The 19,685-nt window shown below is 35.1% G+C and overlaps 1 protein-coding gene and 1 pseudogene across 4 annotated transcripts in view; both read right to left on the bottom strand.

Annotated features, from left to right (window-relative positions):
- Tex10 (testis expressed 10) overlaps positions 1–19,685 on the bottom strand; it is a 60,180-nt gene that overhangs the window by 20,747 nt on the left and 19,748 nt on the right. For all 4 annotated transcript variants that reach the window (XM_087184243.1, XM_004864931.4, XM_021244623.2 and 1 more), the window contains 6 exons: positions 15,973–16,211; positions 12,701–12,836; positions 11,182–11,357; positions 9,726–9,903; positions 3,794–3,882; positions 1,851–1,984 (listed from right to left, as the gene is read on the bottom strand). In XM_087184243.1, coding sequence (XP_087040369.1) covers positions 1,851–1,984; positions 3,794–3,882; positions 9,726–9,903; positions 11,182–11,357; positions 12,701–12,836; positions 15,973–16,211 — 952 coding nt within the window. The remainder of the gene's footprint in view (positions 1–1,850; positions 1,985–3,793; positions 3,883–9,725; positions 9,904–11,181; positions 11,358–12,700; positions 12,837–15,972; positions 16,212–19,685) is intronic.
- On the bottom strand, positions 2,159–2,304 carry LOC147825811 (U2 spliceosomal RNA; annotated as a pseudogene).

Raw genomic sequence — 19,685 nt, 5'->3', positions numbered from 1 at the left:
AAAGATCAGCTTTGTAATGCCAATTTAACATGCTCCCACCATCCTGAACTACCATGGTACATGCACAACTCTCCCATCGGGTGGGTTGTACCATTGGTGGCACAAATAGATCTAATCATTTTTAGTGGTCTTTTTACTAATAAAATTAATAAAAACTCTATAAACACACAAAATATAGTTAGTTGCTTGAATCTGAATATACCCAAATATAAATATTAATACTATTCATACAAATTTAAAAATTATTACAATCAACAAATTTATTTCATTAGATTAAAAGAAATTTATTTATATTCATGAATAGTTTAGCAATAATTCAATGTTAACATTGAAATCTTACAAATGTGCCATTGCTGGTATATATAATATGCATTTACAAGTGCTATACCACAAATTAGCTGTATTATAATTTTATATTATTTTAATGTTTTCTTTAAGGAATTGTAATATGATGACATTTCTTCTGCTAAATCCATGACCATTTTTGCACTACTGTAATCAAAGACCCCCTGAGAAGTGGTACAAGCCACCTGATAGAACAGTTATGTATGTACCACTGGTAGTTCAAACTGGCAGTAACGATCGAATTCAAATCAACACTTCCCAGCAGCAAGATATACAGATTATGGCCCCATTGGGAACATGTTAAAGCATGTCAGAACTAGCTGTGGTGGTGGATGTCTGTAATCCCAGCACTTGCATGTCTGTGAGGCAGGATGATCACAAGTTCACGGGCTACACAGCAAGTTCCAGGTAAGCCTGGACTACATAGAAAGATGCTGTCTCAAAAGCCAAAACAAAACAAAAACACATGTCATAAGTTAATTTGGATGTGTGGTTTTGATTTGAAGATTCACTTAATGGTAATGAAATTAAATATTAAGATCATACTTATAGATTTAATAAATACCTGCAAGATTTGCTTTAATATTTGTGAAGGTTTGTCAGAAAACTAAAGGAGTTAATAAATACTGAACATATTGATGTTATTTCAACAGTTATTTTAACAGTTTAACAGTAACTACCATGGTTTGTAAAAGGAACAACATATAAATCAGTCTCCTTTTTAAAGAATTTTTTAAATTTACTGCTTTTACTTTTACACTTGTATGCTGACTTCAAAACTTACAAAAGAATTTAAACTTTGATAAACTACATATTAATTCTTAAAAGCAAAGATCTGGTGAATTTTTTTTTAATATTTTACTTTTGTGTGGTGCTGGAGATTGAACCCAGTACCTTAAGTGCACTGGGCAAGTTTTCAAATATTGAGCTACACTCCCAGTCTTTCAATATTTGTACATTTTCAGAGCTGGTAATTGTGGCAGATGCCTGAGGCAGGAAGACTGCAATGTTGAGTGCAGCCTGAGCAACTCAGTGACTTACCAAGACCCTGTCTCAAAATAAAAAATACAAAAGGGCTAGGAATGTAGGTCAGTGCAAAGGCCCTAGATTCAATCCCGATGACACGAAAAATAAAAAAAGAAGTCACCTTAAAAGACACCAAACGTTAAATTTTACTCCTTCTATAACAAAGTCAAATTCTTCTTTAAATAGATGGGTCTATATTATGCTAAATAGAAAAAGATAAAGATAAAGCAACTTTATCTCTATGATTCAAACAGCTGATTTGTTCTGCTCTAGTGAAATAACATAAGAAAACCACTCCTCTTTTACAAACGTACATTTCCTATCCAAGACAGTAAGCATTTTCAGAAGAGAAATCATTTCTTGTATTATTCTATCTGTAAAAGCATCTCACAAGAGACAACTCTTAATATACAGTAATTATCTGTGGTTCATGAGAAGACTTTCAGTAATTAACAGGTTGTTTTTAGATGCATTATTACCTCTGTTACATGCCAATGGTGCAAAAATTGATCCAAGTCTGTAAGGTAGAGAAGCACAGGAGAAAGCTGTGTCTGGACAACATGAGGAACTCCTCGAAGACTCTGAAGCCAAGTCAACTCCTCTTTCGAAAACCCTAATGTACATAAGAAAACCAACTAAAAATAAATCACAAAGCAGTAACATTCTTCATAATTTTTTAATACACAAATGATATGTACCTTCAAGCAAATCTTTAAGCTATCTTGTTTTCTCTGAGTTTCTGTATCTTCTGTAATATCTAAAGACTGAGATTCTAGCAATGGAGGCAGTTGAATTCATCTAATTACATACACAAAAAATGTGATCAAACCCAATCTAAAATAAAGCAAGAAATGTGTTTTATCCCCTTTTCCTGGGGCTTTACCATATTTACTTTTACTACACTTGATCTTAGCCAAAAGGCCGAGAAGCGATACCATATTTACTTTTAAAGAAAGTGGAAGGTATAATCTTTCCAATTAATGGACAGTAAAAAAAATCAAATAAACAAAGAGAACAGTACACTCTTTCATATATATGCCAAACATTACATGTTCTTATATAATAACCTTTAAGTTTTTAAAAATTGGTCTACCCTTTAAGTCTTTGTGCGTGCGTGTGTACACATGTGAAGGGACTGAAGTGACTGAAGTCAGGGCTTTGTGCTGGGACAATATATTTGTAGTTCCTTCAGTTGAACCTTACCCAACAAAATTTTGATTCCATTACCACCTATTATATTTAGCCATACTTATATAGACAACTTGTCCATGTCTCTCCTGACAGCTGCTCTCAGAATGAGCAAAATATCACTGATACAGCCAAATCTAACTATCTGCTTTGATGTTCAGATCACTTTAGTTACATGAGCATGGCCTAAAGAAGCATTTTCTATTTGGTAGCCATTTAACAGTACTAATTCCTAATGAGTTTTCTAAAACTACTAAAAACTTTCAGACAGATAACTAATTAAAACATAAATCTCTCCTATTTCAATGTACATCCAAAAATGCCAGATAAACGTATAGGAGTTCACATTTGTTTTTTAAAATATTGATCCTGGGGCTGGGGATTTAGCTCAGTGGTTTCACCGCCTGCTGCGCAAGCAACAAGGACCCGAGTTCAATCCCTGGTACCAAAAAATAAAAAATAAAATATTGATCCTGTTAGATTCAACTTCATGTCAGAATCTGTCAAGTCCACCCCTTTTTGTTTTTTTGGAGACAGGGTCTCAAACTTCTGAGTGCTAAGATTACAGATGTGCACCACCACACCAGGCTTGTCAAGTCTATTTTGAATTCTGGCAATATATTAACTAATTCTCCTATATCAAAGAACCTCATCATCATCTAAGTATAAAACAGAGATGTTGAAATACTATTGTACAATCATTTAAATTAACAGTAATAATACTCATCTAAATATTTCAACTCATTTTAGCAATTTTGTTCTGAGGACAAGCAGAATGTAGAAAACAGCTAATCAAAATCTGGTATTAGTAAATTAAGGTGAACATTTTAAACATGTTTAAAATGGATATTGTTAATCAATTTTTTAAAGCATGCAATAGGATTTTTATTTTCTATGGTTATTTTTTAAAGAGCCCATTAGGTACAACTCACTGCAAACAAGAATAAAGTTAAGAAATAAGATTGGAAAAAATAAAACTATAACACAACTTTCAAATAACCTTCAAGATTTTGGTACTTAAAATTATGAGAGATTTAAAGACAAATCATGTATCACCCTGCCTTAGAAATCAATTTAGGGTATAGATATTCCTTCAAAGATTACCACTTATTAATCACAGTAAAAAAACATTCCAAGATAGATTATTGAACATCTTCACAACTTCTAAGACAGCAGACATGATTCACACTAGGTTTTTTTTTTTCTTTGTAACCCAGTAAGTGAATATGGTTACCTGTAAGAGTAGAAAATAAGAAGCTCAAATAGTCCACATCACTCATCAACCAGTCTTTAACTGCATACTTCCATCCAGAAAATGATGATCTATAATAAACAACGGAAGAATTATTATCCAAAGTACATTTTTTTCTTTTCATTTTTTGAGGGAAAGGGGTACAGCTGGAGACTGAACCCAGGGCCTCCATATACTCTACCACTAAAATATAACCCTAGTCCTATTGTTTTTCTATAGTGAAAACAAGCCAATAGCTTAAAAAACCAGAGTATATACTGTTTAAGTATTATATAAGAGCTCAAGAACTATAATATTAAAATTAGAAATTCTAACATTTATATTTATGTAAAGTTTCATTTAAAACCAGAATTGATCCATATACATGAGATAATGAAAATTTCCACTCCATTTCAAAATTAAGCTTCCAGAGAGCCAAGATGGAAGCCTTACTTTTTGGTAGTAGGGTTTGCCACTATGTGCTTACTATTTGATTTTTATGAAGTCTTACTCTGAGCAAATGAGTTAAGTTTAATCAAATTCCAGCTTCCTACCTAAGCTAAAGAATCTTAATTAGGCAAAGAAAACTTATCTTTAAAGCCACTCTAAGATAACTATGCATTCCTATTCTTAGCAAAGTTATAACTAGGTCTGTTTCATGATAGCACAGCTAAGGTACTGGCAGAGGACCTAAAGGAACAGCTAAATGTAAAGTGACTTATTGAGGATTACATGGTTCCTGCTATAAGATCAGTTTCTAGCAACTCCTTTAAAAAATCCTTTCAAGGTAAAGCTAGAAAAAAAGCAAGCATCAACCATGGATATAAGAGTTGACCTGACTCAAGAAGTTGAAATTACAAATTTTTATCACAGATATCTGAGTAAATGTTGACACAAAATTAGGAGTTTCTAATTCTAACGACTTAAATTTTTTAAATCACTGTAATAGTTGCATTTGTATTGATTAATATTCTTAAGTGGAGATAAAATAATTGAAATATTCTTCAAAGTATCATTCCTAGGCAATAAATTAAGATCTATAGGGGAAATATCATAAACTAAGAGGTTATAAAAAGCCTACAGAAAGGAGTAAAGTGATTAGAAAATATCCTCTGGAACCCAGTAAATACAGGAAGCAATTGTGCCACCCAGTGGTTAAAAGGAACAGTAACTCTATTTAAGAGTCGTATTGGGGAGAAATGACAAGCAATACTACATCATCACACTGTTTTAACAAACTATGGTGACCATATATAATGTCCAAGTCAGAACACTTCTGAGAGAGGGTGCAATTACTATTTATGGAGGGGCAAATGAGGTAAACTGAAACTGTTCCTGGCAAAGTTTTATGTTTATTCTACTTAAAACACAGGCCAAATTTTATTAGTCCAAGCAATTTCTCTCTCTGAGATTTTATTTAATATCGTACATTACTTTCCCATATTTAGGCTTTATATCCCCCAATCCAGCTATAAATAAATCAAGGGCTGAAAGGTTAAGAACCAAGAAAAGGCCAATAGATATGATTATGGAACAACAAAGGTTAGGAATGAGAATTGGTGTTATGTATAGTCACCAAATTTTAAAGATTGTGTGATACAATGCTTCCCATCTGTCCCAAATAGACTCTTACAAAGATTTGTTACCTCTTGGTAGCCACTGGAGGGCACAAAGGATTACTGTTTTTACTGGGTTCAAAAGGATATTAATTTGTTTTCCAAGCTGTTCCCAACACCTTTCTAGTGAACCTGCAATATAGTATGGAAAAAATGTAAATTCTGAGAAGTCATTACTGGGTGGTAAAAAGGCAAGGTCAGCAAATCTAAACAGACTTTTAAAAATCTAAGAGAAAATAAACATGAATAATTTCTGGCTGATAAGATTTTTCACACATGGAATAACCCACTTAGGTAGTATCTTAATCATAAATTCTTCTGATAGAGGCAGCAAGGCACTAAAACTACAAAAATTGAGTTAAACTTGACCTCAGGGTCCAATTAATACAACAAGATAAAAATCAGAGGGGCAACCCATTTGCTGATCCCCTTTCTGTCTTAAACAGAGGTTATCTTTCTCTCAATAAATTTTTCCTACTCTTGGCCTCCATTGTTCCTGGAATTTGTTCTTTGATTTTAGAGAACATGAACTTGAGTTTTGGATATCTAGCAGGTTGGGAGTTATATTTTCCTTGTTTGGATTATTTTTGCTTATTTGGATTACTTGCTGCCCTATATCAAAAATTCTATGTGCTGCTGAGAAGAATGCATATTCTGTTGTTGGGTGGAACACTGTAGATAGCTACAGTATCGATAAAAGGGGAATAGATGTAACTCCCAAACCTTCTAGATACCCAAATGCAAGTTTGTGTTCTCTAGAAACAAAGAGTGAATTCTAGGAACAACACAGGTTGAGAGTGGGAAGAATTTATTGAGAAAGATAGCTTCTGTGTAAGACAGACAGAAAGGGGACCAGAAAGTGGGTTGCCTGCCCACCCTACTTCTCAAAGGTGTTTTATTAAGCAAAGCCACCAGGTGAGGCAGGTACAAGGTGGAACAAAACTACAGTCAACTAATAAGATTACAAGTATTGTCGCTTAGGTAATATTGATCCAATGGGAAATCATGAGGTGGGACAAAACTATGATCAGCCAATAAGATTATAAAAAGTATAATCACTTAGGTAATATTGATTAAATGGCAATCAAATGGGGAAGCTGGTCACTTATATGGAAGGAACCAGTACTTGCCCAGAAGAAATGGGGTAGGGAGGTTTTGATCCCCACCCAAGGTGAGTGATGCCTATATGGAATACCAATCATTGCGGTTCTATTCTAGGGGAAGTATATGATTGTAGTACTTTTTCTCTTTTTATACTCTTTTTACAATGCTGATCTTTGGTCAATGTATCTGGATTGTCTTTCATATTGACTCCTGGAGGGCCAGCCCTGTCTAAATGCCTACAAGATCTCTAAATAACTTAGCTTCCAGGCCAGGAATGTAGCTCAGTGGCACCACGCTGGCCTGGCAAGCGGCCTGGCAAATGCAAGGTCCTGAGTTCCATCCTGGTACTGCAAACAAAACAAACCAAAACAACAAAAAAAAAACAAGATAAAAATCAGAAACATTTCAGGAAAATTAATCCAGCAAGGATGCCCAGGTCAGATAAAAATCAAGAAGCAAAACCATTACAACACTAAGGAATGTAATAGTAGGAGAAATTAAAAGATTGGCTAGTGAATAGTCATGGTCAAAGAAGGGGATAATTCAAAGAGAAAACTGATGATATGAAGTAACTCAAAATACATCTGAAGAAATCAAACATTAGTCTTAAATTCTGACCCCATGAGAAGTCATAAAAAATGTCACTGGTCTACAAAAGTTGAATGGCCCTAATTTTGCATTTTGTTAAAAAAAAAAAAAATAGATTAATCTAAGTGAAAATAATACATCTAGAGAAAAATGTGACTCTATACAAATACTAAAAAGTAAAACTTAGCTTAATGAACCTTTAACTGCAGTAACAATCAAGTGTACGTGTGTGTACGCATGCTAAACATGTGCTTTCCACTGAACTACATCCCAGCCCAATTCCGCTTTTAATGATTATAAGCCCTTGTTTCCAATATCTGTAGATTACTGCTTTTTCCAGCTCTCACTACACATCTCCAATAAAGAAAAAAATTTTGAAAAAGCAAAACTTTTATAATTATCCTTAACTAAGCTACTAGGCACAAGGGAATCATAACTAATGTTGATAAAGATACTAAATACAGCTTCCAAAGAATTTCAAGAAATGTTCAAAAAGAGGTCTTAAATGAATGTTAAAAGTTATCTGTAAGAAACATAGTGCCCTCCACTGGAAGTTAGTAAATACAAAACCACTTCAGTTATAGAAAAAGTCGTAACATTGAATGTTTAAAAAGGCCTAGCACTAAGTAAATGCTTACACTACAGAAGATGCACTTTCTAAGAAGGAAAAAATGGGACATTAATCAGTTTATAAAATACTTAGAAATATGGCCAAATTTCTCTAGTGTACATACACAGAGATGAAGTAAATGTGGAATTTTCATATATATACAACACATTGTAAATAGCTCTCTCTTGCTAGAAGAAAAGGTATAATCAGTTAAGAAGCACACTTCCAGTTACAGTCAAATATTTTTCCTACACCAGTGCTGATGAACCTAGGGCATGCATGCCACATCCAGCTGTCTGTTATCACTGAAAGCTCTAAAAAGTCCACCATCACTGACCTTTACTATATGAAAAGATGAGGAAAGAATGTCTATCAAAAGAGTGAGCTACTTCTACTTACCTGGATAGAAGATCTATACAAGAGAAATAGTCTTCAATAAAATATTTCTTCTACAACCTAGCTTTCAATTTGTGCCTAGAACAACACCTGACCCTTCCCATCAACCACTAATAAACACTGATGAACACTGAAATACTGTGACAAAAGATACAAAGTGTTTGCTGACACTTTAAACGCTGGCAATATGAAACTGTTACAAAACCTTTCAGAGAAAAATGGTGCAGCCACTGTAGAAAACAGTATGACAGTTTCTCAAAAACTTAAACATGTGGGGCTGTGGATGTACTTTAGCAGAACACTTGCCTAGAATGTCCAAGGCCTTAGGTTTGATGCCCAGGCCCACAAAAGTAAATAAATACATATACAAATACAGCACTGTTGTATGATCCAGTAATTCCATTTTTGGGTACATAGCCAAAAAAATTGAAAGTCTTAAAAAGTTCATAAAAGTATTGCTTTTTCTTTTTTGGTACCAGGGATCAAACTCAGGACCTTGCGCTTGCGAGGCAGGTGCGGTGTCACTGAGTTAAATCCTCAGCACCTCATGAAAGTATTATTAAGAGTGGCCAAAAGATGGAAACAACCCCCATGTCTTTCAGCACATGAACAAAAATGTATACACACAATGGAATATTATCCTTAAAAAGGAATGAAATTCTGGTATACACTACATGATGAACCTTAGGGACAAGTTTTTGTTTTTTGAGACAAGTTCTCCCTACGTAGCTCAGGCTGGCCTTGATCTCACTATGTAGCCAAGGCTGGCATTGGATTGTTGTCGATCCTCCTGCCTCAGCCTCCTGAGGGCTGGGATTACAGGCATGCACCACCACGTCCTTAGGGACAAGGTTTTTGTTTTTTAAAGGCTAAGTGAAAAAGAGCGGACATAAAAGAAAACAAAAATAAAAACACACCAGAGCATGACTGCATTAAAATGCAGTATCTAAGATAGTCAAAATTGGGCCGGGGATTTAGCTCAGTGGTTCCGCCACCTGCCTTGCAAGCGCAAGGACCCGAGTTCAATCCCCAGTACCAAAAAAAAAAAAAAAAAAGACAGTCAAAACTTTAAAGACAGAACAGTGGTTACCAGAAACTAGGGAGGAGGAGGAATGGGAAGTAATTGTTTAATGCATACAAATTTCAGTTTGGAATACTGTAATGGAAAACTTCTGGAACATGCCATTAGAATCTTAAAACTGTTAGGATGCTAAATTTTGTTACGTACATTATAAGAACATATATAAACTACCAAAGATTTTAAGTGATTCTTCATCTGAGTCCGTAAGTTTATTTAGTTCTCCAGCTACATTAAATTCTGAGCTGAGTCTCTATAACAATTTCCTGAGATTAAAGTACTCTCAACTACATGCTTTTGATTATTCAATTTCAACTCTTATTCCAACTATCTACTTAAATATCTAAACAAGTAACTTCATATAGTCTTACTGTGGCAAATTTTCTCTAGCTAGTGAAGATATTAACAGAGCTGTAACTGTGGCACTAAGAATAAACAAAAGTAGTAGCACTGATTTTAAAAGCCTCTGTATTTTACAAATTTTCAGTTAGAGAAAGGGGGGAAATATTATACACTTAAATAAAGTTCACTTGAGCATGATACCTCATGTATACTATCCCAATAAGCGTGGTAGCCAAGCTTGAACTGAGTCTTCCCATAATACAGCAACGACTTAATCGAGAAAGCAAATCAACAGGCAGGCTGGGCAGAAAATACACAAGCTGAACCAATCGATGCTGAGACTCTGCAGGGAGAACTACCACAGCACCTTCCTGTGGATCTGTGGGTGATAAACACATTAAATTCAACAGTAAGAGAGGTATACAAACCAGAGAGTAAATACACAAGGGAGATTGATGACTTCCACTGAATTATATAGGCTGACAAATTATACTGAATTTCAATTACATGTAAAAAATTTTATGACAAAGCAAGTATGTATGGCTGGTCATGCTACTTTCTGAAGTAAAACCCTGAACATAATCATTTAAAGATTTAACACTATAATAATTTCATAATATTTAAGTGTCTTGTTAGAAATAAGAATTTTAATAAGGATAAAAAGGGAAGGGGATGGTGCATAAAGAAAAGTGAAAAGCAATTCTGCTAAACAGTGACAATTACAATATCAACCTCATGTAATCCAAAAGACTTGTTTGCGCTTTGCATAGTTATGTGCAATATTTAAAAATATAACCTTCTAAACACAGAAACCACTCATATGTCCATCACTTCATAAATGGATTAATATAAGTAGCATATCAATACAAGGGAACACATCTCAGCAATAAAAAACATTACAGTACTGGTGCTTGCTACACTGATGAACCTTGAAAATATGCTTATGGGAAAGAAGCGAGATGTGAAAGACCTCATATAATTTTATTTGTAAATGTCCAGAATAGGTAAATCCATAGAGACCAAAAGCAGATTAGTGGTTGCCAACGACTGTAGGAAGGAGGAACTTGAGGGGGAAACTAATGAGTACAAGGTTTCTTTATGGGTTGATGAATTAAATAGTGATGATAGCTGCAAAACTTTAGGAATATGTTTAAGAAATCACTGAATCTTACACTGTAAAATAGTGAATTTTTTACGAATTATACCTCAATAAATATAAACTATATATACATGTATCTATGCATTTCAGTATACTTTTATTGATATTTTGCTTAAAATGTAAGTTACTTACAGGGATGAACAAATATACAGACATATAAGATGTTCACTATGATTAAATGACAAAGGCATGATCTTGCCATCAAAGCTTCAAAGAAAAATTTTAAAGTACCTATCAGTTTTGAATTTATGAATAGCAGGTGGCTTCAAAGATAATTTTACAATGCAAAAAGCACCCAGAACCATTAATCTATAATTAGTCTAATAAATAATGCTACTGAAAATAAACTTATTTTTGATGTTTTGTTTGGGCAATGTACCCATGGCATAACTAATTGGGAAGAATGTAGCTTTAGAGACTCTGAAGGGCTTCCTTGTAATCTTCTTTCCTATTTTGGGCCAGATCAACAACTACCTTTACCACTAAACAAACTCTTACCATAAATTCGGAGCGAAGTAGCTTGTAAGCTTTTTAGTAATTCTTTATTTGCTCGTGCTGCAGCAGTATGAATGATATCAATCAGCTGTGTTGAGAGCTCAGGGTTCCGGGAGCCAAGATGAGCAAGTTGCAATGGTAAACCAGCCAGCCAACGGGATAACACTTTACTACGGTATCTTAGGAAGGTCAAGGAAGAACGTTGTGAAGTGTGATTTCAAAGGCCAGGAAAATGAAGTTAGACAGTGAAAAAATTTTCAACTTAAATATTACCAACAAGGTGTACCACTAACACTACATTTATGCCTTTAAACATCTGTCCCTGTAAAATGCCAGCACAATTTATCCAGTAGCAGCACAGCATTTTCCAAGGTCTCCACTAAAGTATGAAGTTATGTAATTTGGGGCCTATCTAAATTGCAGTTTTATATTAAAGGACATACACACTATTTAATGCTTGGTCAACTATTTAACCTAGTTATGTTAATTACCATACTGTACTAACAAACTGATGCATTTATGTTGCCTTTACACAAAGTGGCTTCAAACTTGGGTAATTTTTATCTTTAGCTAAAGCTCTAATGTCTTTCATAATGGTATTTTTGCTGTTCCAAGTAAGCTTAATGATTTATAACCATGGATCTGCACTTAAGTCTACACTGAAGTCTAAGCTCTATTATGTTATAGCATACCTGCCAACTTAACCTCCCATTAAATAAATAAGTTTTTGTTTGCTTCTGTAAAATAAGACTAACATTTCCATATGGTAGTAATATGAGATCACTGAGGCTATGAAAAACACCTGGCTTATACTAAAGATTAGACTATGTTCCAACTACCTACATATGTTGAGGTATCCTAAATCTGTATCTTCCACCTACACATCTTTCTCAATATTTTAAATAAAATCATACTCACCATATTAAAAAGTTAAATCCTTAGTTCCACTCTTGCTGTTATCATCTGGTACCACAAAATGAAGCCAAAATCTTTCTCATCTTCCACTGTCTTCACTCCTACCCACATTACCCTGTATATCATTAACAGCTAATGATTCAACCGCACTTTTTAATGGTACTGGGGATTTAAGCCCAGGGTCTTCACAGTGAACAACTCCAAGCCCCTTATTTTCTGAGACAGAGTCTTACTAAGTAGCCTAAGCTAGGCCCAAATTTATAATCCTATTGCCTCAGTCTTCCAGAGTGCTGAGTACAGGTGTGTACCATAATTTTTATGGGAAGGAAATGAAAAAGTTGTACCTGCTTAGGTTGTTCCAACTATCCTTTAGCTAAAAGTGGGCAAGTGTAAATAAATGCTGGAGAGACTTTCATCTGTTTAGATACACATAAAAAGTTCACTAGCACTACTAAATATACTTATTTATAATACTTTATACTATTTCTTAAATGTACCAAATGGAATAGAGAGTCCTTCTATAAAGATTTGATCACTCTACTGACTTATTTAAGTAGACTACAAAATAATATGACAAGAGAAAAAGAAAGGAAAAACAAAACTTTACCTGAGTCTGTAAGCTCTCAGTTCTTCCTTCTGGTAGATTTTACTGAAAAACTTTAGTAACAAAGTCCGAACTGGAAGGAGAAGGCGCCTCTGCTGATACAACGTATAAACTGCCTTAATGAGAGCCTCTGTAGCCTCTAAACACATAAAACAACTCTGTAAGTGAATTGAAGATATTTCTTCAATAGCCCCCAAATTCCTCTAAATCTACAGTACTTTTTCTTTGTTCTTATGGCAAAGCATAAACTAATGATTACTATAAAAGTCACATAGAAATATGCATAATTAGTAAAAAGTCAAATGAACCAGAAGTTACAGTATAAATTTTCTTAAAGGACAACAAACCTTAGTAAGGGTGACAAAAACTAGGACATCAGAAAATGAAGTAGATGGGAACAAAATGGGAAAGGTTTCATTTTTTTTCCATTAAGTTTATTGGTACATTTTAGGTATAAAATACAGTTACATTCATCATTGGGATCTTGCACCTTTACATGATGTATCTTGGTTCTTATTTTTTCCACATTCCCCTGCCCTCCCTTCATCCCATCCACCCCTCCCTATTTATAAAGACTGTTTCCCCTTTTAGGAAAGCTTTGATTCTGAATGAAAAGAATTAGTAGTAAATTACTTGAAAAACTGACAATGTAACTTGACCTCAATCTAGAAGATACAGACAAGAGTCATTCTATATTGATCAGAGAGGAAAATATTCTCAATTTCTAGTCAGACTAGATCAGAGAATCACAGAAATCTTTCATCAATCTACTTCAGAATGGACCTAGCCCCTGAAAAAGAATCATAAATTACTTCTGTGCTTAAACAGACAGTGCTTAAACAGTCAGTAGTCTAGTCCACTATCACCATTCCTGTTCAATATAGTTCTGGAAACATTAGCCACAGCAATTAGACAAGAGAAAGAAATAAAAGGAATAAAGATAGGAAAGGAAGAAGTTAAAATGTCATTATCTGTTGATGATATGATACTCTACATTGAAGACCCAAAAAACCCCTCCAACACTTCTAGATTTAATTGACAGATTCAGTAGAGTAGCTGGATGCAAGGTCAACACTAAAAAATCAGTAGCCTTCTTGTACACAAATAACAGACTCACTGAGACAGAAATTAGGGAAACAATTCCTTTCACAATAGCATCCAAAAAACTGAAATATCTAGGAATCAATCTAACAAAGGAAACAATAGACCTCTATTCTGGAAAAGTACAGCACTCTGAAAAAAAAGATCAAAGAGGATATAAAAAAAATGGAAAGACATCCCCTGTTCCTGGGTAGGAAGAACCAATATAGTGAAAATGGCCATACTTCCAAAACTGCTATCTAGATTCAATGCAATCCCAAATGAAATCTCAACAGTGTATTTCACAGAACTAGAGAAAACAATCCAAAAATTCATTTGGAACTAGAAGAGACCTAGAATAGCAAAAGCAATTCTAGGCAACAAAGACATGGCAGGAGGTATCACAATCCCCAACTTGATACTATACTACAAAGCCACTGTGATAAAAACAGCATGGTACTGGCAAAGATCAGTGAAATAGATCAGAAGATACAGAAACAACTGCAGACACACTCAGCTACCTCATCTTTGACAAAGAAGCCAGCCATCCTCACTGGAGGAAAGATAGCCTCTTTAATAAATGGTGCTGGAAAAACTGGATTTCCACCTGCCAAAGATTAAAACTAGACCCTTATCTTTCACCATACACTAAACTAAAATCGAAATGGATTAAAGATCTAAATATTAAAACAGAAACACTGAACTTGCTGGAAGGTAAGTTAGGTAGAACTCTCTAAGACATTGGCATAGGAAAAGACTATGAACAAAACTTCAATAGCATGGGAATTAGTACAAAGAAACAACAATTGGGATCTCATCTAAAAGCTTCTGCACTGCAAGAGAAACCACCAACAGAGCTAAGAGACAACCTACAATGTGGGAAAAAATTTTTACCAGCTGTACCTCAGACAAAGGACCACTACCTAGAATATATAAAAAACTCAGACCCCCCCAAATATCAAAACTGGGCATCTGAAATGAACAGACATTTCTCAAAGTAAAAGCAACAAATAAACTTATGAAAAAATGTTCAACATCACTGGTCATTCGAGAGATGCAGATGAAAACAATGCTGAGATTCCACCTCACCCCAGAAAAAATGGCTGCTATCAAGAAATCAACCAATAACAAATGCTGGTGGGGCTGTGGTGAGAAAGGAACCCTTCTCCATTGTTGGTGGGAGTACAGACTGGTGCAACCACTGTGGAAATCAATATGGAGATACCTCAAAGAAACAGGATTAGCTATTCCTCTGCTACCCTCAGGAAAAAAAAAAAGAATGGCTGCTATCATGAAATCAACCAATAACAAATGCTGGCGGGGCTGTGATGAAAGAGGAACCCGCCTCCACTGCTGGTGGGAGTGTAGACTGGTGCAACCACTGTGGAAATCAGTATGGAGATACCTCAAAGAACTAGGATTAGAGGTCCCATTTGACCCATCTATTCCCCTGCTGGGGACTGTTCCCAAAAGAATTAAAAGAATCATACCACAGTGATATATGCTCATCCATGTCTATAGCAGCACAGTATGTAATAGTTAAAGCTTGGAAACAGCCCAACTGCCCATCAACTGGAGACTGGATAAACAAGATGTGGTCTTTTAATAAAATGGAGTACTACTTAGCCATAAAGAACGAGAAACTAGAGTCATTTATAGCTAAATGGATGCACATTGAGGCAGTACTCTTAAGTGAAATAAATAGGACACACGTGTAAATACCAAAGAGTTTCTCTGGTGTGAAAAACTAAAAATGTAAATAAGGATCAAAATGTATAACTGATAATGTGAAAGAGGAACAAAAGATCTAAAGGAGTAGGGGAGGAGGAGGGGAGGAGGAGGGGAAAGGAACGAAGGGAAAAGAAAAAATATAAGAAAAGGAAAAAATGGAAACAAAGTCTTTGTAGGGAGGGGTGGAGGGGGTGAAGGGAGGGCAGGGGAATGAGGAAAAAATAAGAGCCGATATACATCATGTAAAGGTACAAGATCCCAATGATGAATGATTGTATACCTAAAATGTACCAATAAACTTAATGGATAAAAAGTACTCTGTAAGTACTTAGGCTAGTGACCTCGAATAGCTTGAATATAATCAACTACGTAAAATGTCTAGAAATCACCATTTGATAGCTAGATCCTAAATAGTATGCATTAAAAGTTCAACTCTTAGATAAGGGCAAAAGAGCATCATTTACCTCTATTTGGCTGTATCTGCATTAACCTCCACGATACTCCAAGCAATCTGTTCAGCTGCTTACTGTTTAGCCCAGAGCCATCTTCAAGAGTCTCTGTCACAAATTTCCTTATCATATCTATCCAACCGGAATCGTTCTGCAAAGTTGAGGTATTTGCCAAGGAGACCATGATATCAGACAGTGTTAAATTCAGTAAGAGATGATCTATGTTATTGGAGAGAATCGTGCAATTCTTGATGCTAAAAACAAACAAAACATACATACATATCTATAAAGTACTGTCACCCAGGCCTGATTCACTTAAAAGTACTCAAAACAGTCTGTAAGCGGATTTACAAATTTCCTTCTAGAATTAATAAGCTGCCAACATAGTATACAGGCAAAGTTTAGGTCATAATTCTGTAAATTATTCAATATGGAAAACAGGGTTATTAAAAAACCTGAATTATACAACCATGCTTTGATTTAGTATAATTGTCTTATATGTTTTATATTTTTTTGGCCTATTACTCTGGTTGTTAATCTGATTATGTTAATTTTATAAGGACTTAAGATAAATGAATCTGATACTGACAGAATAAAAGGGGATGGAAGTGGGGGAAGAAAAGAATTGAGGTATGTTAGTACACGTACCAATTCCCTATAAGGAATGTAATCATGTAATGCAAATGTACTAATTTTTTTTAAAAGCATGAATGGCTCAGTTCATTACTAAAGCTGCTATTCACACAGAAGGCAAACAGCATTATATTATCTGAGAATCTTAGAAGACTTGAGAGATAACAAGACCTGAAAACTCTTACACACTTGAGGATCTGTAAAAAGCAAGTATTTTTATTTGGACGACATCATAGTAGATAGATAGCTTTGCTTCTAACTAATCATTTGACTTGAAAGAATCAATTTCTCCTGACCATAAATTCCTCATACATGAAATAAGGAGACTGACCCAGGGAAGCATTGGTCTGAAATGACCTAATTTTAAATTCACATATTAAAATTGGTTTATTTATTCAGCCAAAACTACATGTCTTTTAAAGTCTGAAAGAAATTTCAAAATACCTCAAATAAAATATCTTAATGAAAACAAAATCTTCAACTTAGATCATACTCATTTAAGACTATTCAACATTAGAGACTATTTTCATGTAAAAAATGTAAAGCTGACTAAAATCATAAATATCTAAAAGTAATCCATTTTAAAAGAAAAGAGTAACCCTATAATTAGGCTTGAGCAAGAATGTAGTAGTGAAGAACCATATATATATGAGAAAGGAAGGAAAAGAAATTTGGTGCTACTGAACAACAAATCCAAGAAGGCTAGGGACAACAAATGGGAAAGGGAAAACAAGTCCAAATTACAGAGTCAGTAGATAAAGACATCAAAATTAATTCTGTAGGCAAAAGAGTAACATAGCTGCTAGCTTCCTTCAGATGGATGATTATGCAAATGGAAAAGGAAAAACTAAGTCACTGACTATAAACAAATAGTTGTGCAGCTATTCAAGCAATCCAGGCAAGAACCAGGGTCAACACTGGCAAATGAGGGTGGGCGGTGGTTAAAATTAGCTGGTTTTAAAATTTGCTTAAATGGATACATATACTGTATGTAAGTTTGGGGACAATGGAGATGGGAAGAATCAAGGATTCTAACACTGGTGAAAAGTTCATAGAGATGATGACAAAAAAGGAACAGACCCAGAGAAAAATTCTGTTAGATACATTCTACTAGAAGTATTGATTCAACAGACAATTCAATGTGCAATGGTACCTTGGTTCACAAACACTTTTGTTTGCAAACAATTTGGTTAGCAAACAGAAGCATTTGTCAAAATTTGGTTTTTGTTTGCAAACTCTGCATTGAGTGACAAACATGACTGCAGATATCTTTTCCAAAATCGTAAAACAAATTAAATTTGTGAACCAAGGTACCACTGTATAAGTTCTGACTCAAGTAGTAGTAGCTGAGCAACGCTATAGAAATTACCTATACAATCACTCCTTGGAAATTGCAAAGAAAGCCGGTAAATCTAGTATTTATTTTATATATCCATATCTCCAGCTAAAAATTGAGAATTCTATCAAAAGAGACAATGAAAGGGCTGGGAAGGTAGCCCGTGGTACAGCACTTGCCTACCATGCTTGATGTTTTGGGTTCAATCTCCAGCACAGGAGGAAAAAAATAGAAAAATGAAACAGGGAAGATATGTAACATTTCTTCCCCAAAGATAATGCTTTACAAGATCTACCCTACATATCTCATGCAGCATAATCTATTACTATCTGGAAGGTCTCAATGGACATTTGCAAATTTGAGAGTTCATTCTGCTCAGCTAACAATCTATACAGAAATTTTAAAAACTAAATATATCAACCATCAGTTCTACAAGGCAGATAAGTGGCTAGTATCTAGACATCCCTCCAAAGCCTCATGAGCTCATAGGTGGGGCTTTTGGGAAGAGGATGGATCATGGCTGTGTGATACTAGGATTAAGGATGTGTGGTACTGGATTAGTTTACTAATTGGTTTATCATAGTTCTGGGTGTGGATAATGGGAAGGTCCACCCCAGGTTCCAGTGGCACCACCCAAAAGGCTTGTAACATGTATAGGATAAATGAGAAAGGAAGACATGCTGCTGCCTGCTGCCTCCTGCCTGCTGCCTGCTCTGCCATGGACTGTTTCTACTCTGTGATGCCCTTCTGCCATGCCACTCTGCCTTGGAGCCAGCCAACTATGGACTGAACCCTCTACAAACAGTGAGCCAAAATAAAATTTTCCTCCTTTAACTTGTGGGTGTCAGGAATTTTGTCTCAACAATGAAAAAGAAACTAAGACAGGTAGTATAAATAATTAGAGCCAAATTCCTTTGCTGAAAATGCCTTTAAAAGTTGGATGAAATAATTTTTTAAAATCTCAAATGCATTAAAGAGCTAGTAAGATAATAAACATTTACTGGGCTCCAAAATCTAGGAAAAAGCAAAATCTCAACATTCAAGGTTCAATCCTGAGGACAACTTCCAGTTCTAAGGAAAAAGCTACAAAAGTCAACTAACCTAGTGGTCCTGCAGGGAAAAGAATGAAAAATTCAGAGCTGGGGTAGCTCGGCAGCACAGCACTCGCCTGGCAAGCATAAAGTCCTGAGTTCAATCCCCGGTACCAAAAGAAAAAAAAAAAAAGAATGAAAAGTTTAAAGCCACCTGGTAATATTAGCCCTACAGTAAGCCAGACCTGTAAGGATTCTCTCCCAGGGTGAAACAAAAATAAAGATAGCTCTTGCTCCTACCACTGAGCTACATTCCAAGTTTTTTCTTTTAACTTTGAGAGAGTATTGCTAGGTTCCCCCAGGATGGCCTCTAACTTGAAATTCTCCTACCTCAGTCTCCCAAGCAGCTATGATTACAGCCACAGGTCAAAGCCCTGCTCATCCTATTGTTTTAAAGAACAATTTTTCCCATAATCCCAATCAAAATACCAAGCTATTTTGTTATGGATAAAGCTAAATTCTATACAGAAAGGTCCAAACTAGAATACCCAAGAATAAAATAGAACCAAGCTGGAAGACTAACATTAAACCCATTTCAAGACTTTACAGCAATCAAGACAAAGCACTGGTGAAAGAATACACATATCTAAGTTAATTGAACAGAGGTTTCCCAAATAGATCCCCCAAATAGTTACGAGAACTTTGACAAAGAAGAAAAGGCAATTCAA

This window comes from Heterocephalus glaber, unplaced genomic scaffold (genome assembly GCF_053883595.1).
Source record: "Heterocephalus glaber isolate CG9 unplaced genomic scaffold, H.glaber_assembly_v1.0 deba00001481, whole genome shotgun sequence".
Lineage (NCBI taxonomy): Eukaryota > Metazoa > Chordata > Mammalia > Rodentia > Bathyergidae > Heterocephalus > Heterocephalus glaber.
This window is presented reverse-complemented; position numbering and strand designations above follow the sequence as displayed.